This window comes from Rhagoletis zephyria, unplaced genomic scaffold (genome assembly GCF_001687245.7).
Source record: "Rhagoletis zephyria isolate East Lansing unplaced genomic scaffold, Rhagoletis_zephyria_1.1 Rzeph_scaffold_03680, whole genome shotgun sequence".
NCBI classification, from domain to species: Eukaryota; Metazoa; Arthropoda; class Insecta; order Diptera; family Tephritidae; genus Rhagoletis; species Rhagoletis zephyria.
The window spans coordinates 1-25,402 of NW_016160763.1; the positions used below are offsets into that span (position 1 = coordinate 1).

A 25,402-nucleotide genomic window follows, 5' to 3' on the forward strand; every position below is an offset into this window, starting at 1 on the left:
CAAACGCTACTCACAGCTGATTAAACAACACCACCTTATATAAATTCGCATTGAACAAATCCATTTTTATATGGATGAAAATGCGCTACCTTGGATAACTTGATATGAAACTCTTTTTCTCGTGAGAGCGCTGTCAAAGTGTGTATTTTTTATAACATTCTCCAGTAGAGCCACTGTAACGAAAACATGTATGGGCATTTATAGAGAAATTTATGGAGAAACTTTTGATTAAACACAACGAACAAAAGTTGCAATATTCTTCATATCTATTTTATATTTCACTGTTTATATTGCCAGGCAAATGGCGTTTAGTTACAAATACTGTTTTATAGTAATATTAAAAAATGCGGGAAGAAGAAATCCACTGAATTCAATGTGATGCATTTTCCACACTTCTAGTGGTAGCTCTCCACTTCGCGTGTCAGCTGTTTATCTGCCCAGGGATTGGCAGTGCTGCCAAGTACGAAAACGAGTTCCTGGGCGCGCTCTCAGAAAAAATGAGAGAGTTTCATATCTAGTTATCCATGGCGCTACAGCCTCGACAAAAAAAATCTGATTAAAAAGTTTGAAATTTTGATGCTACTTCCCTTTAAGACGGTGTTTACCTTATTGACACACAAAATTGCAAGTTTTCAGATCTCTCACCCACAAATAAGGCGAATTTATACAAAGTGGTGTTGATGGCGAATTTAGATTTTCGCCGCGGTACTTCTTAATGTCAAAACGATGTGTTTGTTGTAATATAAATTCGCCTTGTTTACAACAAACACACCACCTTGACATTAGGAAGTACCGCGGCGAAAATCTAAATTTGCCAGTAACACCACCTTGTATAAATTCGCCTTGTTTACAACAAACACACCACCTTGACATTAGGAAGTACCGCGGCGAAAATCTAAATTTGCCAGTAACACCACCTTGTATAAATTCGCCTTGCCCACAAACTTGCAATCCTCATTGCTGAAATGTCAAAACAAAAAGAGCACACAGCAGAAATATGTACATTCTACATATTAGGGATGTTGCGAATGTCGAATTTTAGACATCCGCGGATGCGTATGCGGATGTCAAGTATTTTTAAGAAAAAATTTAGGTGAGTAAATTAGGTGATTTAATAATAATAATAATAAATTGGCGCTTACACATATGTTAGTGTTTGGCCGAGCTGTCGGCCGCTGTGGTGTAGTGGTAAGCAGTGCGCGCTTCAACTCCACAGCACCTGGTCAAAGCAACATCGCAAAAAATATAGAAAAAAGGTTTTTTATTAACAGCGGTCGTCCCTCGGCAGGCAATGGCAAACCTCCGAGTGTATTTCTGCCATGAAAAAAGCTTCTCATAAAAATTCAATCGCCGTTCGGAGTCGGCGTAAAACTGTAGGTCCCTCCTCTTTGTGTGACAACATCAAGGCGCACGCCACAAATTGGAGGAGAAGCTCGGCCAAATCAGGTGATTTAGGCAAATAAAAAATGGAAAGGTTAGACATTTTTTATAATGTTTTTTTCTTTTAGTGCTTGAATTTAAAAGTTGGAACATTGCATTTAATAAAAACTTTTTATTAAAAAGTAATGTTGTTGGCTTTTCGGGTTACAGTCTGTTTCTTAAATCTGTCGTAAATCAAATCTGCACCACTAAATAACTACTCGCTCGAGGTGACAAACTTGAAAAACTTGAAGCATGACAAAATTGTAAATTCATTTCGATTGACGCTGCACCAGTTGAGAGGACTTTCAGTTATATTAAGTTTTTGATTGCGGTAATTCCCTTTTGAGAATTGCATCGGGACTGCAAATGTCGGATGTATCCTCCAGACTTTCATCTTCACAATCTAGCATCGTTGTTTAAACACCGCTATTTTCNTATTTTCCAAAGAATTCTTCATTCTCATTCTTTTGGTTCTTTCTGAATTTGGAGAGCCTTTAGCGTCATCAGCGTTTTTCGATTTAGTTTTTGTAATTCATTTTTAATCCTTTCTTCTGTGACTGGCCAGATATACATACGTTTTATCAGTGCACTTGCACAATATTCCAGGGAACGAAAGTAACAGTTATTTTTTTTACGAGTTAAACTTGACCAAATATTTCTTATTCCGAAATAAAAGTCCCTTGCGGATAATAAACAAACCACTTATCAAAATTAAACAAATTTGGTATCATATGAAAGAAGACTGAAATAGCCTTTAAACAGAAATAACGAACGAAGGTGACCACCTCTATTTATATTTTTTTTAATAATTTATGTAACACAAAAGAAATTTATATACCTGACCCAAGGTTTGTTCTATGGTAATTAATTAACATATTTTTCAATAGGTGGCTTTTCTCGTTTAGACATATCAGTTTTAAAGCTATTTAAGTCCACTTTCATTTGATACCAAACTTGTTAAATTTGGATAAGCGGTTTGTTTATTATCCGGCCAGGACGTTTATTTCGGAATACAACAAATATTTGGACAAATTTAACTCGTAAAAAAATAACTGTTATTTTCGGTCCCTTAAATATTCGCATTCGCAAAAGATCCGCATTGATTATTGCGAATGCGAATGTTAAAATTAATGCGGAAGCTCCGCGGTTGCGAATGCGAATATTCGCAACAACCCTGCTACATATGTGTTAAAGTAGGCTGCGAAACAAAGCGTCAATTGGTAGAAATTTTTGTAAAATTTTAAGGTAATATTCAAGGCGAATTTATATAAGGTGGTGTTACTAGATCAGCTGATTTTGTGTATGTGTTATAAATTCGCCTTGGTAATATTATTTGCATAAATTATTTTGTGAGTATTTTGTTAAAAATATACTACTTATCTTTCCATAATACAGGTAAAGAAGTACCCGCAAGTCCCTATGGGCCCAATATTACTGGAATATGAATTGGTGGCCAAATGCAGTTTCCTCAGCTTCAGTGTGCAAATATTTAGATGCTTTTAGCAGCATTACGTCTTTATTAAAGGGGGAAAATTTTAGAATGGTAACCCCCGATTACGGAACTAAGGAAAATAGGGGGGGTAGACGGGCTTCTAAAGGGGGTGTATGTAAAGTTTTAAAGCGCGCAACCTTATAGTTTTTAAGTAATTTGTTATTAAAGTTTGTGATTTTCACCAACTTGTATGGGGCTATTTCACAATATATAATGCACTTTCCACTAAATTTACACGTTATTTACACTCAATATATGCGCAGCTAGAGTGTGCACGTTCAAACAAATAAATACTTTTAGTATATTACAGCTTTTTTATAAAAAATTGATTGTTGTTTAATTTTATGAGTACATGCAGAATATGTGGAAATGCATGATTCAATAATGAAAGGTTTTGTAAGAAAAACTTTCTCTCGCTCTAATTTTATCAATGACACTCCCACCCTACTCCTAAAAACAAAAACAGTGATATTTCTTTTCCAAATTTCTTTGCAAGTTTTAAGAAAATTTTTAAATTGTTAGTAGTGAAATTTTTACTTTTTAAATTTGAAGAAATTTTTGTTCTTAATTCGCTGNAATATACGTTAACATATCATCAGGAACGTTCTAAAGAATAAGTAAACAAAAAAGTTTATTCCAAACGTTCAGAATGAATAAAGAAATTCAGCCTAATTGAATCATGGTGGAAATGGCAGCAGGACTGTGTTGCCATACCTAAAAAACCAAGAGTGGAAAGCAAGACCAAAAGAAAATACGATTAAAAGGAAAATACGACAAGGTTCTTTTGTTCAGATAAAAATAAATAGTAGGGGGATTGGGTAATATTCCCCTATAAAATACTGAAACACATTTTTAAGGCTTATATTATATTATAACCCTCAGGCAGTAGAATTCTCCTTTCTGTGTTGCCAAAGAAAAGGGGCCGAACACCTTTTGCATAGAACACCTTTCTGCGTAGGCGGCCTTCGGCCGCACTTATTATTTGTTTGAACGTGCACCCTCTAACTGCGCATATATTGAGTGTAAATAACGTGTAAATTTAGTGGAAAGTGCATTATATATTGTGAAATAGTCCAATACAAGTTGGTGAAAATTACAAACTTTAATAACAAATTACTTAAAAACTATAAAGTTGCGCGCTTTGAAACTTCATACAGGGAACTATTAGACCCCCATCTACCTCCCATATTTTCCTTAATGCTGAACTCCGGGGTTAGCAATCTAAAGCCCATCCCAGTGTTTTCATGTAAGTTGCACCAATGGAAGTGTCCATCAGTAAGTAGTTATGGTAGTACATTGCTCTTTCTATATTAATTTTATTAAACTATGTACATATGTATGTATGTTAAAGGTTCGGTGAAATCAATGAAGCACAAATGGAGGCAAATCAACACATACACATACATGACATATATATCTCCTTCAACGAAAGAGAGAACATCGCTTATTATGAAAGCATGCTAGGGCCAGTGCCAATTGCAAAGCTTTTGTATAAGCGCTGGACGTGTTCGAAATAATGCGGAATCTACTGTTTTAATGCCACACATTCCTTGGAACATCCTCTGCTGTTTATAGCTGGAGCGCACAATGCTGTTTTCTACAAAGACTGCGCTAACGATCTGCCAACTGATATTCAATTAGATGATTATATGTAAGTAATTGTGGGCTAGGTAGTTTAAAATTTCTTTATTATTAACATGATTGTCTTTACAGCTTGTCCACTGACTTTCTCTGGCCATTTGGTCAAGTTTTATCTTAAAGCTAAAACTATAGACTTTCCTAAAGTCTATTGAAAGGCCGATATTGCGCAATGTCTTTGTGTGGTTTAGGGGCTTTATAACAGCAGCGTGTGTACGGAAATTCCGGGTTGTATTTCCCTTATAAGAGTTACCAAATCAAACTTATAAATAACTACATATACAATTTTAAGACTGTAAATAACAAAAAAAAAATTATTTGCCTTTAAACTAGTATTATTCAGTTTTCAAAAATTCATTGCTGCCAGCAAAAAGTATCAAAATGGGACATTTGTGAACAAAAAAGCATCAAATCTTAATATTTAGAAAAAAAGTGTCAAAAGTTATACAATTGTATCAAAACAGTAACGCTGGTCCGCACTCATCGAGCGCTCGTAAGAACCTCTGTTGAGTACACGGACTTCGAAAAATTTATATTGGTAGATTTTACATTCAAAAATCGGTGGAAGTTGGTAGATTAAAGAANATCTTAATATTTAGAAAAAAAGTGTCAAAAGTTATACAATTGTATCAAAACAGTAACGCTGGTCCGCACTCATCGAGCGCTCGTAAGAACCTCTGTTGAGTACACAGACTCCGAAAAATTTATATTTTTAGATTTTACATTAAAAAATCGGTGGAAGTTGGTAGATTAAAGAAAAAAAAAACAATATCAGATACAGCCTTATCATGAGTTTCATTTTCCCCAAACCGGTTCACTTTTCACTTTTGGTTTCCATGTATTTAATATGGACGGAATACAATTTTCGGGTGATTTTTTTTCGAGCGAAACTCAGAATAAGGCAGATAGTTTTTAATCAAATAGGATAAAACATGGTGAATTCATAAAAGGTGGATCCTGCTATCACCTAATATGAATTCGCCTTCTGATAAATTGTATTTTTATATAAAACTATCAGACCCGGGGAACTTCGTCCCGCCCAAAATTGGATTTTTAATTTAAACACTGGTCCAACATTTTCTCCAACAGTCCACGTTCACGATTTCCATTGGCACATTCATCGCCTAAGATTATGGTTTGGTGGTCGTTTGCCGCCTTAAATAACCTAACGAAAGTGTTATGTACATGAAGACGTTCCCTGGCGGCAATAATGATCTGAATCTATAGTGAATCTGCCCTAGAAACTTTACTTAAAGATGGTGGCAATTTCATACTCAGATGAAATACCTTAAAAGCCAGTTTCTTGAAAACAATTCAAGTGAAAAATTATTTTTTTCTGTCAGGTTCCATATTAAATTCAAGTAAAAAAATAAATTTCCATCCATTGGGCCAATGGTAATACACGAGAGTTCGATATACTTAATGGTGCAACAGGTCGATTTACTCTGACATTCACGGCACCATTTCTCACTTGTGGATTTTTGGTAATAACTCGACCTCAGCACCACCTGGCAGCTCTTTTCTGCAATTGGACTGTCTTTACCGTTTCCAATACATGTTTCGAATATTCGCCAAATCGGATCATAGAAAAGATTTTTAGTAATAACAGAACTCCTGCGCAAATGGAGGGTTAAATTATGAAACTAAACTATCCAGAGACCCACTCAAACACACACACACACACACAAATATCTTCAGCCATTTAGGATTTCACTCACAAAGATAACACATTCAAAAATAAGTAAGTCAGTACGTTTGTACTTTGCCACGCCCTCTTTTGAAATAGCCCATTTTTATCCATGAGTTTAGGATTGATTTCATATGTCTCCATACGAAATTCCATGAACAGTATGCAGTATGAAATTCGGCTTTTGCGATAGCTCCAATTCTTCTCCAAGAGTTTGCGATGGATTTCCTAAATGTATCTCCATACCAAGTTCCAGAGCTCTACCATGATTATTTCCAGAGATATGGAGTATGAAGAATTCGGTTTTTATGGGAGGTTCCACGCCCTTTTTATGTATCGAGATTTTTGTTAGCCTATAACCATCCTTTGAACGTCTACAGCTGGTGTCCGAAATTTCAAAAAAAAAAAATCGGTTCAGCCGTTCTCGAGCTTTGCGGTATATATATATATATATATATAAGGCATGAACCAAATCTATTTTTATATGGAAGAAAATGTGCAACACACTCGACAAAAAAAAATCTAAAAAACCAGCAGTAATTTTTAGCTACTTGAAACTTGCTTTTTATTATACCAAAATTGAACGGGCTACAAACCTGCATACCGATTTTTCTAAAAATTCTGAATAAAAAGTTTGAAATTTTGATGAAATTTTTTTTAAGTTAGATTCATTTTTATGAATGTTGTACAAAGTTTGCAAGAATGATTTATATGGTTTTTGTTATACAATGAGTTATATTTTAAATGAAAATTAAAGAAAAAGATTTATGATGGAAAACATTTTGAATATTGTCAAAAAACTAATTTACGAATACTTCTGTGAGTGACTGTATGTCATAGATGGATAAGAGTTGCTGCTTTTAATAGCTGCGTTCCTTATCTTCCAGAAATAGTCAGAAAAAGTCCGACGTAGTCAGATTTGTGTGAATGTGTTTTGTACATACATTTCTTTTCTTATTTGACGTTAGTTTTGTTGTTGCCATTCTTTGGACTAAAAATATGGTTGTTTGCGTTCCTTTACTTTTTCCTGTTATTCTCTTTTAGTGAGCTCATTTTGCTTACGCTCTTGCATTTTNCAAACCGCAGCTGTCAATAATTATCTAACCTTGTATTATTGAATCATGAATGAACCTTATATTGCGCTCACTTAGTACGTACAAAAAAACATAGCAGCAGGGTTTTTTATGCGTAAATGAATACATGCCAAGGTACATTGAACAGGTAGTATCAGTAGAGCAGCTGATTTGATTTATTTTCAAATTATTTGGTCTCGAAAATGTCAAATATTTTTAATTTTTTCTCACGAAAATTATAAGTTGTTAAAATCCATTTGCTTGTGAAACCTTTTTCCATACAAAACAAGCGATTGAATAGCAGCTTTTGGAACGTTCGCCCAACTCGGCAGCACGACCGCTGATTACTGGGCCTTGCAAAGGATGGATCAATGCTTCGAGAAGCAAACAAATTTACTAGGAAAGAAAGTTGCATCAATTTTTATTTTTTCCAATTTCAATTTTTTATTTTTTATATATTTTATTTCACATGGCACGCTTTGATTTAGAAGAAAAAATTCAGAACAGTTGTTGACACTTTCGATACCAGAAGCAACAACAAAATACACGCAAATGTTGTTTTTGCTCTACTGATACTACCTGTTTAATGTGCCTTGATACATGCATATGTGCGTACATACATATTCATATACAAATGTAAGTGCTAACAGCAATGTTAATTGCTCCTTGTATGAACTGTACATACATACTTTTTTTTTTTTTTTTAACATAAGAATCAACATTAACCATAATATGGTATATTAATATTATTAATAACAAAAAGTGTTTGTGAGTGCAAAGTGTTTTCACACAAGTGCCGATTGTTGGTGTATATGATAATTATTTTAAACAAAATTAGTGTATGTTTATATAAAAATGCATTAGTTTGCCAAGAAATCTATGAAAACAAAAACGCCTCGATTTCCTCATAGGAAACCTCGCGCAATATCCCTTTTGGTTGTCATTATTTGAGCCAATTTTTCGTATTGCCCGTATAACCGCTCGCGACTGACTTTTACAATCATGCACAGTATGTTTTACTTAATTTTTTAAAAAATTTTATTATTTAAACCCACGAAAATAACAATCGAAATGTTCTCCGACAACAAATTTGGAACTTAGAGAAACGGAACGACGATCGAAATGAAGAATAGGTATAATCGTAAATTTCGAAGATTGATCGAAACGAAACGGAACGCAGAAACGGAGAAAATTTCGATTCGAGTCGAAATGCAGAATAGGGCTCAATACTCTGCAAGCAGTTTCTAGTAGGAAGCCACAAACGTGGTCACCCAAAGACCACAGCTGCTTGCAGAAANAGAATAGGGCTCAATACTCTGCAAGCAGTTTCTAGTAGGAAGCCACAAACTTGGTCACCCAAAGACCACAGCTGCTTGCAGAAAAGCCCTCGCCAAGGCACGTCAGGAGGCATCTTTACGAACTGACGAACGAAATCCAGAGGTTCATCAAACAACCGCTGGACCCAATTGCATACAGACAAGCCCTGAACGCAATTAAGGGTCTCAAGTTATATAGGCTCTCGACCTGTGAATGCCGTTCTGGGCACACAACCTCCGGACGTGGACGGGACAGAAATTTGTCTGCCTCGGGAGACCCGAAGCACAATAGCAGCAGGCTTAACTCACACCTGAGCAGAATAAATGAGGATGTGCCCAACCGATGCCCGGCATGCGTAGAATCGACATATGACTCTCGACACCTCTTCGCATGCCCCCAGAACCCCACCCAGCTAACGCCCCTGTCCCTATGGACAAATCCTGTTGAAGTGCGCACTTCCTGGGCCTCCCCTTAGCTAAAACAAACGACAACGTTGGTGTATGAACCGATCCGATACAGACGGACATAGACGGATATACAAGCATATAGACGACGGATATAGGCGGATGTAGACGACGGATATAGACTGATACAGACGACGGATGTAGACTGAAATAGACCGATATATACGGATATAGGCGAATATAGAGGAATGTATACGCATATATACAAATACAGACGGATATACACGAGGGATATAGACGACGAATATAAACGCATACAGACGGATATAAACGGATACAGACGGATATAAACGAATATAGCCGACGGATATATACGGATATATTCGACGGATATAGATGAATACATACGACCGATATAGACGAGGGGTATATACGTATATAGGCGGATATAGATGGATAGGCGGATATAGGCGACAGATATAGTCGTATATAGACGAAATGCTGAAAGTCCTTATGAGCACTCACTTCCCGGGCTGCTCGGACGACACCTCCGGCAGTTCGCCCGGTGCTAGGACCTACTCGCCCCTGGGTGATACCGTTAGGAATGTCGCACAGTGGGGCGAAAAAGGTTGATGTGGACAAATCAATTTTGAGAGCCCAATATAAACCGATTTAAAGTTTTTTTTTGAAATAAAAGATAATTAAATTTCGCGTCGATCTATCTGTGGCGATTTTTTAAAAAAGCTATAGTTTTTTTATTTATATATGTTGAAAAATTAAAGAAACAAATTTTTTCGTTTGAATGCTTCCACTTTGAAATTAATTTCAAATGTCTGCAATTATTTGTTTTTGTTATTATTTTTATTTTTTTTGGCCTTATAACAATTATATTCAACAATTTATATTGAGCTCGAGGCCATTTATTGTCGAAAAGCAACAATAACTTGAAAAAATGGTAGAAGTGATAGCTATTTCGGAAATCACCACATTTCCTCATCAGACTTCTTTCAGTAGGATTCGAACCGACGATCCCACTGACTCAGCCAGTTGCCTATGCACCGTGCTAAGTACGCCTTGTAAATTATCGTTTGCTTTTTTCCACTATTTTCATTTTTGTTATGCCAACACAATCAAGCGCAGCTATTCCGCTGCAATTCACTTGATCATGTGGTTGTTGGTATTGTTGGTTTTTGCTAATAATTCTATTTTTAGAATGTTTAACTTCTAGGTGTGCTCGTCCTTTAAGTTATTTGTTTTTGTTATTTTTTATAAAAAAAAAATATTCGTACACATTTTTCCATAGGACACATTTAATTAAATGCAAAAAGAATTATCGGTTGATGTGGTCCAAAGTTATGCGGTAACATACATAAAAAAAAAAAATAAAAAAATAAAAAGTTTTCCGACGAACTGATAACCTCCTCCTTTTTTAGAAGTCGGTTAAAAAATTATTAAATTTGTTATCGTTACTAATATATATTTTGAAAGCCGTTTTTTCTGTTCGAAAAACTAGAGAACAGCTGTACCGATATTTTTGAAATTTTGGACATCGAATCTAGACTCTCCAAGGATGAAGTTTTCACACAACATATCTCTGGAAGTATTCATCGTAGAGTGCTCCAGCTTAGTACAGAGAAATATACTATTTATATTATTGAAAAAGGGGGCGTGGCACCTCTCATACAAACTGAATTTCTCACACCACATACACATTCAATACAAAATGGGTATGAAACTAGAGGGGTTTACTATTGAAAATATTTTTGAGGCGGGTTGCCACCTATTTCAAAAATTTCCTTCAATTAAATTAATAAGATAAACTAAATATTACAATATGGGTATCAAACGAAAGGTATTTGAAAGATCTTTGATTAAGAAATATTTTCAACAGAGCTATATATAGACTTTCTAAACAGTAAGAACTAAAAATATTGAAATTAAATGGAATAATAAAAAATTGGTGCCAAACTTAAGAGTTGAGAAAGCTTTACTGGAAAGTTTTTTTGAAAAGTGTCCTGCCCAAAGGATAACTTAATGTTGGAAGGAATTTAAAATATATTATCCACGAAGTGTTCAAAAACACTTTGATCCAGAAATGTTCAAAAATGTGTTGCCACTGAACTTATCTATATACACTGCCGGAATAAAACAAAAAAAGTATTGGCACAGCAAAATTTTCACAATATATGCACCAATTTTTATTCTAATATTTTTCCGCCAATTTTGTAAAAAATATGGTTCATTCAACAACAAAAAATATAAAAATATAATTCCTAAACTTTGTGCAAAACTCGCTAAAAGTCAGCAAATTTTCATCAAAATTTTCAACTTTTTAATCAGATTTTTTAGAATTTTTTTGAGTTTGCAGTTTTGCAGCCCATTAAATTCTAGTAAAAAAATGTAAGTTCGGAGTTAGTCAAAAATCGCGTCGATTTTTGGGATTTTTTTTTGGGGAAGGTGTTTTGCATTTTCTTCATATAAAGAATTTTCGGAAAAAAAATTTTTATGGAAGGGCCTGCGTGAAAAAAATTGCCAAAAATTAACGGTAATTCCTAGGTACTTAAAACGTGTACTTTACTAAAATAAAATTGATTGGGCTACAAATCTGCATACTCAAAAAAATTCTAAAAAATCTCATTAAAAAGTTGAAAATTTTCATGAAAATTTGCCGAATTTTCGTGAGTTTCGCACAAAGTTTAGGAATTATATTTTTATGTTTTTTGTTGTAGAATGAACCCTATATTTATACGAATAGCGGAAATATTAGAGAGAAAATTCTTGCATATATTGCGAAAAATTTGCGGTGCCAATACTTTGATGCTTGAAACTTAAAAACGACTGTACCAAATTGGATACTTCCTTTTGCGCAGTCGCGCAATGTTTGTGGCGTAAATCTGGAAATGTCATGCCTTTCACACGTGTGGCGTGTTCCCAAGTTGGGAAACCATCCTCACTCTTCATTTACGCTCCGGAATAGAAAACAAAAAATGTTGTGTATCATGCAGCCTTAAAGTGAACAAAATCATTACTCTATTCTAGTTATACTTGATTTTATTCTATTTTCGCCAAATATGGGACGGGAAGTCCGTCGGGTCAGCTTTCCTTATAAATATAGCATCATATTGAATTCTAAGAGTGTTTCATTCAATCTATAAATGAAATTATTAACGGTCGGTAATTTTCGATATAAAAACAAATTTCGGGTGAAATCAATCAAAAATCTAATTGGGCAAAACGAAGTTTGCCGGGTCAGCTTGTATATTCTAAGAGGCACTCACCCCCTGTTTGTGTCGGTGCTGCCCACTCAACATTGTGGGCGTTCGCATCACAGCCAATGATTGCAGGGTGACGTCAGCTGCTGCACCTCCAGGGGCGGCACGTTGGCGTTGTCCCCGACAAATATGCCGCAGCAAGGACGATACTGGAGAAATTAAATATATTTTGATGTTTTTCCGTGATGTAGGGTTGCACAGTGGGAGAAATGAGGAAAAAGCTGGCCAATATTCCAAAAATTTAAGTTGTCCGACTGTTGAAAAACATAGTAACTTTTCAAGGGACACTTTTTTGGATCTCCTCCACTAGAGCAGTTTTAACTTGCTAAAGTTTGCGTGGCTTTTCTCATCGGCTCTAAAATTGTGCTTCGGAGATTTGATTTTAAAATAGTAGTAAAAGCCTTAACTATTTTTTCGAGATTCTCTATCTCGTATCTGACGGTATCTTAAATAATCAAAATCATTAAATTGAAATTTTTCATACAAGTTAATATATTTGAAATAAATACGGAGATTAGAATATTTTTTTTATTCGATTGTTGAAAAAGTTGTGATCGTGCGAGATCGGGCTATTCTGCTCTTTCGACCACCTTCTGTTGTAATTCAAGATTGAATAGCGCGATAAAATAATAACAGTGCTCATTGTGTTGTGTTGAAAGCTTGCACAGGGCAACACTGATTTTGGTGCGGCAAATGTAAAAGCTGTTTTTGATAGACTTTTTTGTGCTGATTACGAATCCGTAAGTATAAAGGTCAAAGTGTAAAAAAATTGCGCTTTTTGCAGTATTTGAGAAGCTCTAGCATAACAAAGAAAAGCTGATAAAACCTTCCATTTAGTCTCTGAAAATACCATCCCGGAACCTTAACCTGATGGTCACTTATGGTCATTTATCGAACAATAAAAAAAAATATTGGAAACAAAAATTTTTAGAATCAGTTTTTGCTGTTCAACAAATGACTTTAAGTGACCTTTGCGTCAAGATGTCGGGATGGTATTTCCAGGGACTGTAGTCGAGAGTTCTGGAAGGTTCTAACACATTTTGTTTCTTTGCCAAAGCTTCCCAAATAAAACACTTTGAGTTTTTAAAAAATACCGTTATATGGAAATTAGCGCATTTGTTGGCGGATTTTGTTTATATTAACACCTTGTACATACTAATATTGACTAAAGAAGTTTGTGTTCCAAATTTGAAGCTTCTAGGTTCATTTTTACTATATGTGTCCAGCTTTTTCGTGCTTTCTCCCACTGTGTGTTGTCCGGTTAACAAAATAATAATAACAAATAATAGTCAAAAGGCACGATTTTATTTCATAATCGGCAAGAATAATAATATTGAAAATACTGATAATCTAGCAATCAAGATTGTTTAAATGTGAACTATTATGTTCAGAATAATCTTAAAGTTACATGTATTGATAGTCGTTAGGACCTTGTGGCCACGCGGGTCTCGTAGCTCCATCCATTTCAGTCGCCAGTGTGTTACTGCTCAACAATCGGTGCTGACGGCCACCTATTTGGGCTCCACATTCGTTGCATTTGCCTACTTCCATTGCACCGCCACACTCAGTTATCATATAAATGTGTCCGTTAGGGCATTTATACCAGTGACCTTGCTTGTAGCCCATTGCTTTGTGAATCATTTGGCGTTCGATTTTTATTTGTTCAAAATGCTGCAAGCCGCTAATATCCTTTTTGACTTCGGCTTCTAATTTGTCGGTGAACCTGTTGATACTTAGCAATTTGTTTGATGCCGAACTAAACTCTTTTTTATGTGATAGTGTGTTGTATATGTAATCTTCTTTGCATAGTTCCACCTGAATAAAAAACGCAGTTAGACTTTCAAAAGTGTTTCAAAAGCTTTGCAACGTTACNTCATAATCGGCAAGAATAATAATATTGAAAATACTGATAATCTAGCAATCAAGATTGTTTAAATGTGAACTATTATGTTCAGAATAATCTTAAAGTTACATGTATTGATAGTCGTTAGGACCTTGTGGGTAGGCGGGTCTCGTAGCTCCATCCATTTCAGTCGCCAGTGTGTTACTGCTCAACAATCGGTGCTGACTGCCACCTATTTGGGCTCCACATTCGTTGCATTTGCTTACTTCCATTGCACCGCCACACTCAGTTATCATATAAATGTGTCCGTTAGGGCATTTATACCAGTGACCTTGCTTGTAGCCCATTGCTTTGTGAATCATTTGGCGTTCGATTTTAATTTGTTCAAAATGCTGCAAGCCGCTAATATCCTTTTTGACTTCGGCTTCTAATTTGTCGGTGAACCTGTTGATACTTAGCAATTTGTTTGATGCCGAACTAAACTCTTTTTCATGTGATAGTGTGTTGTATATGTCATCTTCTTTGCACAGTTCCACCTGATTAGAAAACGCAGTTAGGTTTTGAAACCAAATACAAACATGCAAAAGTGTTTCAAAAACTTTGCATCGTTAGCCTTACCATGTAATTTAATCGTCGAATCTCCAACTGAATGTCAGCAATTTTTTGGGGAGAAATTTGCCATCTGGTTGGAAGTGCTTCTACTAACATAACAACTTGCTCTTTTACGTAACGGTAAAATGTGACACTGCGACTTTTAACAAGAGACAATATTTTTAAGATACGACTCATGATATCTAATAAAATTCTGAACGCTTCAATTTCCTGAGCACTTAAAATTTGTTTTCTGTGATTCCTTATAGGAAGTCCTCTAACACGTAAATCTGCGACGTACTTCTTCAATTCCGGATATTCTAAATAACAATAAATGTAAATTTAGGATTACCATGTAAGTAAAAAATTTATTATAAAGCCAAAAAATTCCGATTTTTTACTATTAAAACGTTTTCAACCGATCATGTTTGAAGATGTTTTGCTAAAAAATAAAACGTTCTTGGTGATTGATTTACCTGTTAGACTTGGATTGCTTAATATGGCGGACAATGCTTCTACATATTCAAGTCGTTTTTTATTCCAATCCAAACGATTGCCTGTAAATACCTGGTGTTTTACAAGTAGTACATCCTTCAAGTCTTTTTTTATATGATTCATCAATCGCATGCATTTTCTGATGGGTGTTTTACATCGCGGGCACGCTTTCATTTGAATCGATTCGTTAGAATCCTCCACCCACTTAGTCAGCGCTTTACTTTCTATGCAGTGTTGACAATCTTCCAAAAAGACAAACCTGCAAAAATGTCCCGAATGTTATTTTTTCCCCCTTATTCTAGAACCCGAATTTTCGTAATTCGTAGCTACGCTACGAAAAACAAAAAATCTACATGCTGCAACCCTTGCGGAACAATGTGCAGCATTGCTAGCTGTCAGTTGTTTTTCGAAGACAACTGAATGAAGGAAAACAAAGTGGAAAGGAATAAAAAAACAGTCATGAAATGCTTATTTATAGTAAAATTGTTTGATTTTACATATTTTGGAGGAAACTATGGATTCTATTGCATTTGCAATTATAGCAGCGTAATAGGGTTGCTAGACGTACTGCTTTTGGGAGTAAACGTACTCCTTTATTAGCTTTGTACTTCTTTTGTACTCCTTTTTCCAGTTATTAATATTTTATCATATACAGGGTGTAAAATAATATCTGTTGCAGTTTTTTTTTGAACATAAAAGGGGCCTTTATAGATTTTGCGAAAAAGTAGTTTATTGTTAATTATCCACAGATTTTACTTCAATTTTATTAATTTGTTTTTAAATTTTAACCTTCATTTGGGTTTACTGGCGGTAAACACTTTGAGAGAAAAGCGCAAGTAAAAAAAGTAGTTATTGTATAGTTTTTAAATTTAACCTTCATTTGGGTTTACCAGGGGGTTTGGGAGAAAAGCGCAAGTCTTCGTCGGTTACTTTATTACATATCTTCTGTAACCATAGGCTAATTTCCCCCATTTGGGTCCTTTATACTACGTCTTTTGTCCAACATAAGGCCTCATACTTAGCAATCGAAAAGACTCGAAACTGGTGACTAAGAGGGCATTCATTCGACTAACCCTATACAGTTTTTTTTTCTTTTTTTTATACAAAATCTAAGAAAAAATACACCTGAAAAAGAGGTTCGTGCCGCATGTACTTATCTCCCAAAGCTGGCAAATGCAAATCAGGATTAAAATTTTAAAACCAATTAATAAAATTAAAGTAAAATATTTACAAAGTTAACAAAAAAACATAAAATCTATAAAGAACGCTTTTATTTTTCAAAAAACCTGTGCGACAGTTATTATTTTGAGCGCTGTACTTTGCCATTCATATTGTGGCAAACACTACTTAGTAAGCAAAGTTAAGTGTGATAGTGAAAAGGTGTAAGCATGGCCTTAGGGGCAGGTCGCTCGGGTATAAAAATCAGAAAAATATTAAATTAATTATAAGGCTTAAATTAAAAAAATGACCATACATTCAGGAAGAGTCTGGAATTCTTTTGTAGTTTTTAGTTTTTTAGTTGGGGAAACTTTCCTGTAAGAGCGGTCACTGAGAACCGAATTCTACGCAAAAATACTGTGGACGCAAGTAAAAATTGTGACTTTTGGCAATTTTTCTAAGGGGTCCCTGGGGATCCATAGGGGCCCTAGGTGGTCGGGAGTAACATTTTTTTCAATGGCGGTTCATGCCCTCTCCAAAAAGGTCGGAAAAGGTGCCACGTCCACTCCCCCTTCGATGACCATCTCTTTAACAACCGTCCCTATTGGAAAGCCAACCCATATAGTAATTTATTTATCACATTTATTGTTGCTTTGAAAAAAATTTCTAAGATATCTTTGTTTGTTTGTACCTAATTAATGGTAATTTGTAANAAAAAAAAAAAAAAAAAAAAAAAATTGTACTCCTTTTTTGTCATGTACTGCTTTTTTATATCGAGAATATAAATGTACTCCTTTCTCCGTTTCAAAATCTGGCAAACCCTACAGCGTAATAAGGGCGTGCTATGGAAATGATTTCAGCTTCTGGTTGAATTGTTGAACCACAAGCCAAAACTCCTCCTATGCCTGAAGAACTGGTTCCCAATCCAGTTAATGCAACAACAGCTTCTTCCAGGCCATTGAAAACACACACGCGAGATTATAGCTCTTACTTTTTGTTGCTGGAGAAGAGGGGCTTCCGCATGTCAAAGCTATACAACATTTCTTGTGCATATCACTCCGGCTACGCCATGCACAGTATTTTTGCGCAGAACCCATGTCGAAATTTGCAAAAGTGCCGCATTAATTAATAAGCTAGTGGTCGGAAATTTGAAAATTTACTTTAAATAAAAGTTGAATGCTTTAGTTACACATCTATGTTAAAGTATNAAGGTGTAAGCATGGCCTTAGGGGCAGGTCGCTCGGGTATAAAAATCAGAAAAATATTAAATTAATTATAAGGCTTAAATTAAAAAAATGACCATACATTCAGGAAGAGTCTGGAATTCTTTTGTAGTTTTTAGTTTTTTAGTTGGGGAAACTTTCCTGTAAGAGCGGTCACTGAGAACCGAATTCTACGCAAAAATACTGTGGACGCAAGTAAAAATTGTGACTTTTGGCAATTTTTCTAAGGGGTCCCTGGGGATCCATAGGGGCCCTAGGTGGTCGGGAGTAACATTTTTTTCAATGGCGGTTCATGCCCTCTCCAAAAAGGTCGGAAAAGGTGCCACGTCCACTCCCCCTTCGATGACCATCTCTTTAACAACCGTCCCTATTGGAAAGCCAACCCATATAGTAATTTATTTATCACATTTATTGTTGCTTTGAAAAAAATTTCTAAGATATCTTTGTTTGTTTGTACCTAATTAATGGTAATTTGTAACAATAAAATGCAAAAAAAAAAAAAAAAAAAAAAATTGTACTCCTTTTTTGTCATGTACTGCTTTTTTATATCGAGAATATAAATGTACTCCTTTCTCCGTTTCAAAATCTGGCAAACCCTACAGCGTAATAAGGGCGTGCTATGGAAATGATTTCAGCTTCTGTCTGTCNAGATATCTTTGTTTGTTTGTACCTAATTAATGGTAATTTGTAACAATAAAATGCACAAAAAAAAAAAAAAAAAAAATTGTACTCCTTTTTTGTCATGTACTGCTTTTTTATATCGAGAATATAAATGTACTCCTTTCTCCGTTTCAAAATCTGGCAAACCCTACAGCGTAATAAGGGCGTGCTATGGAAATGATTTCAGCTTCTGGTTGAATTGTTGAACCACAAGCCAAAACTCCTCCTATGCCTGAAGAACTGGTTCCCAATCCAGTTAATGCAACAACAGCTTCTTCCAGGCCATTGAAAACACACACGCGAGATTATAGCTCTTACTTTTTGTTGCTGGAGAAGAGGGGCTTCCGCATGTCAAAGCTATACAACATTTCTTGTGCATATCACTCCGGCTACGCCATGCACAGTATTTTTGCGCAGAACCCATGTCGAAATTTGCAAAAGTGCCGCATTAATTAATAAGCTAGTGGTCGGAAATTTGAAAATTTACTTTAAATAAAAGTTGAATGCTTTAGTTACACATCTATGTTAAAGTATTTAGATTCGGGTTATGCGTTTGGATACAACAACCGAAAATCATTGTACAAATAACTAAACCGGACGCAAGTTTCTCGATAAGGGGCATCAAATATTATTTTTTGCTTGTTTATATAAAACAGTGCATAAGAATATACGTATATGAGAAAGGCAAATTTATCAGTTTAAATCTACAACACTAATATTTCCTGCAAACACACATCGATTTACATCTTTTATCTAGCCTCCGACACAGAAATGTTTTCGTACAAAATTACGCAAAAAAGCTTAGGGCCAGTTGTTCAATGTGTGGTTATAACTACTTGCCGGTTAAACATCATTGTCGACGTTTTCGACATCGTGCATATAACATGTTATCGATAAAGCAGTCGTTGTATTTAACCGGAGCTTCTACCTCCGATTAGTGCTAATCAGACTTTGAACAACCGGCCCTTACTCGTTCGTTTTTAGGCATGGCATTGTTACGAATTTCGAAAGTTCGAAAATACGATTCGGATTGCAGCATACTATTTCTACGATTCGTAGCAAAATCCGAATACGGAAGAGTTGCAGAATAGGGGTGTTAGTAAACATGTTTGAATTGTCGAAATGTTAATTTACCTTGCATCTGGCGCATCTTCCTCACCAAAGAACACTTCTGTTAACTCTTCCTTATCGCAGATTCGGCACAATGGTGGGCAAGGGTCGCCGCATAATCCAACACAAGGGTGCTTGCACTTTAATAATTTTTGGCATGGCTCGTTACATGGCTCAATATCACATAGTTCTGAGCAACGTTTCGAGCATTGACGATGCTTACAACCGCGCGAACATTTTTCCTATATAAGTATAGTCAAATACGTTAATAGGTGCGTTCGACAAGTCAAAAGTTTGTAATAATTTTTCCAAATTTTTACTGGATGGCGTTCGATAACGACAAAAAATTATCCAACACACAAAAATTGAGAGAGCAAGCGTTCATTTTGATGCAAGAGAAGCGTTCATTTTGTACTGTCAAAATTTTAGTCAGCAAAAATTATCCAACACGAAAACATATGTATGATCACAAACATATGGTTGCAATTTTTGTAAACAAACAAAATTGCATTTTTCGAGTTTTGGTATTTATATGCTTTTTAGCTGCCTGATATGTGACTTTACTAACTAGTTTTTACTTCTAGAAATGTTCCTGGCGAACATTGAACGTTCACTTCCCTTTTTTCTTCCATGGAGGCAACATGAATTTCAGTTTGTTTACAAATAAAACATAAACAAAGTCAGCTGGTGTGTCTTCTTCTTCCGGTTTTTGCAAGTGATGGCTAATTTCCTGTTCGTTAACTTTTTTGCTTTTTCTTCTCTTTGGGAGAGAATTTTCGCTTACTCTCTTGATTTTAATTGTTGGCTGGTGTTGGCAAATTTTGTTATCGAACGCAACTATTTTTATATTGCCAAATTGAATATAAATTCCGTATGTTATCGATAACTATAATAGTGCGTCTGACTCGCGAGTCATTTGTGTACGTGTTGACTCGCGAGTCTATGTTGCCTATAAAAGTTTAGTAAAATAATTAATTTATTCACCTTGCAGGGTACACATGGAATTCCACACTTTTTGCCGCATATACTATGGGAGCATTTCAGTTCACATCTTTTGCTACAAGGCTGACATTCCAGTCTGCAGGGCACTTCACACCTGTAAATACGATAAATTTTAGACAATTTTAATTCATCAAATAATGTTTGCTGTAGTGTTCTCAGAACAAAAAAGTTTGATTACTGATGTCCACAAATAAGAATATTGTTGCAAGGCTCAGCACAGTTTATGTGTATTCGTCCCTGTAGGCATGAACCACACTTTCCTTTGCATAAATGTTTGCACTCCAATTCGACTTTGCACGGTGCTTTGCAGTACTTCAATAATTCTCGCGAGTTTGGATCTACAATGAGAAATCAAATCGAATGTTAACTTCAAGTTATTTGCGGTTGCATGACTGATACAATTGAAACGCTGACCTGTCTTTTGAAGATAGCATGGTACTTGCAAAGAGTGCCCACACAGTGCAGGTTTTCCTAGCTTAACCAAGACCTTGCAGTCTGAAGTGCAAGCCTCTTTGCATTTGTTAGTACAAGGGTGTCCACAAGGTAATAATTTAGGACACTTGCCGCTACATTTAGATGGCGATGGTTCTTCGCTGCATTTTACTTTCACGATATGGTTGCAGGGACTCAACTTTTTTACCTGAAAATCAAGGTAAATATAAAGATCGTACGTAACGTATACAATCTATATGTAAAGCAATATTTTACCGGGAATTGACAGCTTCCGCATGGTTCGCAGCATTTCAATGGGCACTTGTGATCACAGCTTAACTTGCGCTTGCAAGGTCTGTTGCACTCAATTTCCTCTACATTCTTCGAGCACACAAATTGCTTGAAACGATGTCCGCAGGACCGGGTTTTCGCAACAATTATTGGACACAGCCCGCATTCTTCGTAGCAACGTTTCTGACACATATGATTTCCCTCACAATTATCATAAATCCGAGCGCAATCTCTGTAGCACTTGTACTGAAAACCAAATTTTAAATCAATAATGAAAAATAGAACATATTGAGTTATCGCACTAGTTTTAGCTAATCACTCAATAAAATAAGTAGAATACATTTAATTTAACCAAACTCCATATATGTATACCTCGATATGTTCCGGGTCTTTGTTAACGTGACACTTCCACAGACACACATGGCCACACGGCAAGCGGTTCTCGCAAGCAGCAGTGCATATCACATCTTTGATGGGAAGATGACACGGCTTCTGGTTGACGTGATTGCAGTCTGGCAATGTAGCGTCGACCTGAAATTATAGTTGGTAAATTTCTGGCGATTTCTTACTCCACGTCATAGAATAACATATCGATGGCCGAGTGGAAGATCGACCTATTTCGGCAGCCTGTTCGAAAACTCCTTATCTCAGAATATTTTTGAACGCCCTATTTTAGAATTTGATATAAAAACGCCCTATCTCAGAATTCGGTTCAAAACCGCCCACACACGCAGCATATTTAAAATGTATGTATGTATTTTCGTATGAGATAGGGCGTTTTTGAACCGACATCTGAAGTAGGGCGTTCTTGAAAAGTTTTCTGAGATAGGGCATTTTCGAACTGGCTGCCGAGATAGGTCGATCTTCCACACAGAAATCGATACGGAATTTACTAATATATCACACCTGAACATAGCAGCGATCCGCGAAGCACTGCATATCTACAATATGCCCACACTTAAGCTCCCGTTTTACCATGACTTTGCATGGTTGGCAGTCTTCCCAACATTTCAGCGGACAAGGATGATCGTATGGGCAACTCTTAATGCACGATTCCTTGCATCGGTACTCCAAGTGTTCTCGATCCAATATGTGGCAAACGCTTGTGCAAGTGTGTCCGCAGGCCAGGGCCAATTCACACTTTTTCAAGCAGCCACCCTCCGGGCATTTTAGAAAATCGTTCACATCTCGTATCTGCATAAAAACTTAAATTAATATGGGAGTTTTAAATAACACTGTACAACAGGCAAAAAATCCCACTGGGTTTCTCAACGGATTCTAAAGCTTTTTGGTCCGCTGAAACCGAGTGTGAAGTCGGAATTTTCGAGTCACCCTAGGTTTTCTCTACAGTACGTGGTTTGTCCAGAAACTCATTTCATTTTTGAAAACAAAATTTTATTCAATATAAATTTGTTGGAATGCAAAAAATTTATTTGAAACAATTTTTATTAACCCTTAACTACAGACGTCCGATTATAAAAACGTTATAACAGACCACCGGTAGTTTTTACCGGTTAACTAAATTAAAAAAATATGTGAACAGTAACTAGAAAACTAATATGTTATATGCATTCTATATTTGTTTAGAGTTTCTAGATTTGGTAGCAGCCGTCAAATGATTGAGTTTAATAAAACAATACCACGTTTATGAGAAGAATATGTTCAATGATACTTTTTAACACAATTTTTTTAATTCGTAGAAAAACGATTATAAATGACATTTAAAAACAAAAAAAATTTATTTTTATTAAAACAAATTAAAATGCAATAATTAAAGCTACAAAATGTTGCATTAATTGAAAAATAAACATTTAAGGAAAACATGCAAGGGGTAAATGATGAAAAAATTAAGCTCTAACTTCTTGTAAATCCCTTTCAATAGTTTCTTCAAAAATCATGTCACTAATTTCAACCCTTTTAGAAGGTCCAGTATAACTTCCTCTATCCATTTCCATATCCTTAAAGAAAAACCAAAAAAAAGATTTGTATTTTAACCGACTTCAAAACAAGGAGGAGGTTATCAATCCGTCGGAATATTTTAAAATTTTTTTCTTATGTATGTTACCGCATAACTTTGGGCCACGTCAACCGATTTCGATAATTCTTTTTGCAGCGGAAAGGTAGTGTCTCAGAGGTGGTCCCATACTAATCTGGTTTAGATCCGATCATTGGATCATTAAACAATTAACGGTACTCTTAAACTTTTATATGAGAATTGAAGTCGGTTTTGTTTTTTGCTTAAAAACTACTTGTTTACATTTTTTTTTTCAGTTTTATCATATCATAAATCAAATAAATGCTTACGTGCACACAGACCCCCGGTAAATTTAACCGGTTACGAATTGTAATTAGCGATGAATCATCGAGATTTAACAAAACGCAGTGGACACTTCGGCCAACAATGTTATATAAAGCGCCGAAAAGGTACACTGGCGTATGAGCACGTTAATAGCGGGGATTCGTGTAATTCGCGAAATTGAAACCGCTTACCGGTAAAAAAAAAATACCGGTCGTCTGTAGTTAAGGTTTAAATTGGTAAAAAAAAACAACCACCTACAATCAGCGGAGGTAGAATAAGTTATTGCTGACATACGGCCCCAATTGCTGCAAAAAGTGGTCGAAAATTAGGCATCAAATAAGTCAAATAAAGGGTGTTTTTTAGACGTGTGGTTTTCAAAGAGGCAATACTTTTTTCGAAGTTGGCCTTTTTGACAGCTGTTACTTGATTTTTACTCAGTTTGGTTTGCCATTGCGATTGACGCCTTGGAAGAGAATATTCGGCGCATTATTGTTGACATACAGCCCCAATTGCTATAAAAAGTGGTAGAAAATTGGGCCTCTCGGCTGAAATTTATTCGAATATCACTTCAACATCATCAGACTTTTTTCCGAGGCAAGGATTCGAACTACCCCTTGTCTGTCCGCGGCAGTTGTGAGTAGTTGTTCATCAATCAAATCGGCTATCGATGCCCTGTGCAAGATGTTGCTGCTTTTTCCAATTTGGGTACTGTTTATGAATTTGTACAACGATTTTGGGTTGCTGTGCCCAAACGCGTGAATCGAATCAAAAAACTTTTACACACACTTGTAGACAACAGTTGACGCTTTATTACAAAAATTTAATTTACTAAATCTGTGCACTAATTTAACAATAATAGTTGCGTTCGCGTAGCTGTTAATTGTTCATGTTTAACCAAAACTTACAAGTTTTTGCGTTCGCGTACATCACTGGGGCGGCAGCCCCAGGTTTACCACACAGAAAGGGAATTCTAGTTACCTCATCCTTTCCCAAGGTTATATCACTGGGGCGGAGGGGCTTCCGCATGTCAAAGGTATACAACATTTCTTGTGCATATCACTCCGGCTACGCCGTCCACAGTATTTTTGCGCAGAACCCATGTCGAAATTTGCAAGAGTGCATAGTGTAAACCGAGTTTATTAATAAGCTAGTGGTAGGAAATTTGAAACATTTATCTTAAATAAAATGTGAATCCTTTGATTACACTTGTATGTTAAAGTTTTTGGATTCGGGTTATGCGTTTGGACACAACAACCGAAAATCGTTGTACAAATAACTAAGCCGGACCCAAGTTTCTCAATAAGGGGCAACAAAGATTCTTATGTGCTTGTTTATATAAATCAGTGCATAAGAATATATTTATATGATCATGTAAAGTTGTATATTATAAATGGAGCATGCATTTTTACCAATGTGATTTGATCATGATGAACCTCGCATCTCAATTCGAGAGCGTTGCCTATGGCGTTTTCTTCATCCAGAACCTTCTTGATTTTCGGCCAAATGGTGTTTTTCATCTCGAGATTATGGATGTTGCCCATGATGTACATGCCATCGCGAGCACGCGATAACGCGACGCAAACTCGGTTTTCCTCCTTGAGGAATCCGATGTTACCTTCTTCATTGTTGCGTACCAGAGACAAGAGGATTATTTTATTTTCCTCTCCCTGAAAATTATCTACAGTCGTCACTCGCATCGGTTTTAAAACTGCGTATCGATCTGTTTCCTGTAAAATAAATAAATACGAGATTTCGACTGTAAATCAAGATTTAAATGCAATGAAAAAACAAAGCTAATCAGAAAACAAGTAAGAAAGTCTAAGTTCGGGCGGAGCCGAACATTAAATACCCGGCGCAAGTATTAAATATATGTTTTTTCACCTTTCCGAAACCTTCCGCTAGATGGTAAGCCGGGGTGTATCAATTTTAAGTAAATTAGCGTCCTTCAATTTCGAAATATTGAAGTTTCAAGCATTTCTGAAATTTACCGTTA

The 25,402-nt window shown here is 35.8% G+C and overlaps 1 protein-coding gene and 2 long non-coding RNA genes across 4 annotated transcripts in view; 2 read left to right on the forward strand and 1 right to left on the reverse strand.

Annotated features, from left to right (window-relative positions):
- The first annotated feature begins 3,991 nt into the window (after positions 1–3,991).
- Positions 3,992–4,868, forward strand: LOC108369459 (uncharacterized). The gene is made up of 3 exons (XR_001848514.1): positions 3,992–4,189; positions 4,266–4,565; positions 4,628–4,868. It is a non-coding gene; the product is annotated as an uncharacterized LOC108369459 (long non-coding RNA).
- Positions 4,869–13,532: 8,664 nt separating this feature from the next.
- Positions 13,533–25,402, reverse strand: part of LOC108369453 (NFX1-type zinc finger-containing protein 1-like) — a 40,456-nt gene continuing 28,586 nt past the window's right edge. The window contains exons 5-15 of one of the 2 annotated variants that reach the window (XM_017624558.1): positions 24,819–25,136; positions 22,017–22,304; positions 21,483–21,641; positions 21,096–21,356; positions 20,802–21,027; positions 20,566–20,725; positions 20,370–20,481; positions 19,410–19,627; positions 15,216–15,493; positions 14,767–15,059; positions 13,533–14,120 (exon numbers count right to left, since the gene is read on the reverse strand). In XM_017624558.1, coding sequence (XP_017480047.1) covers positions 13,710–14,120; positions 14,767–15,059; positions 15,216–15,493; positions 19,410–19,627; positions 20,370–20,481; positions 20,566–20,725; positions 20,802–21,027; positions 21,096–21,356; positions 21,483–21,641; positions 22,017–22,304; positions 24,819–25,136 — 2,724 coding nt within the window. In that variant the 3' untranslated portion in view covers positions 13,533–13,709. Of the gene's footprint in view, positions 14,121–14,191; positions 14,685–14,766; positions 15,060–15,215; positions 15,494–19,409; positions 19,628–20,369; positions 20,482–20,565; positions 20,726–20,801; positions 21,028–21,095; positions 21,357–21,482; positions 21,642–22,016; positions 22,305–24,818; positions 25,137–25,402 lie in introns of those variants that run through there. The other variant, XM_017624559.1, reaches the window with a different exon arrangement.
- On the forward strand, positions 20,212–21,453 carry LOC108369458 (uncharacterized). Its single transcript, XR_001848513.1, has 3 exons — positions 20,212–20,305; positions 20,377–21,039; positions 21,109–21,453. It is a non-coding gene; the product is annotated as an uncharacterized LOC108369458 (long non-coding RNA).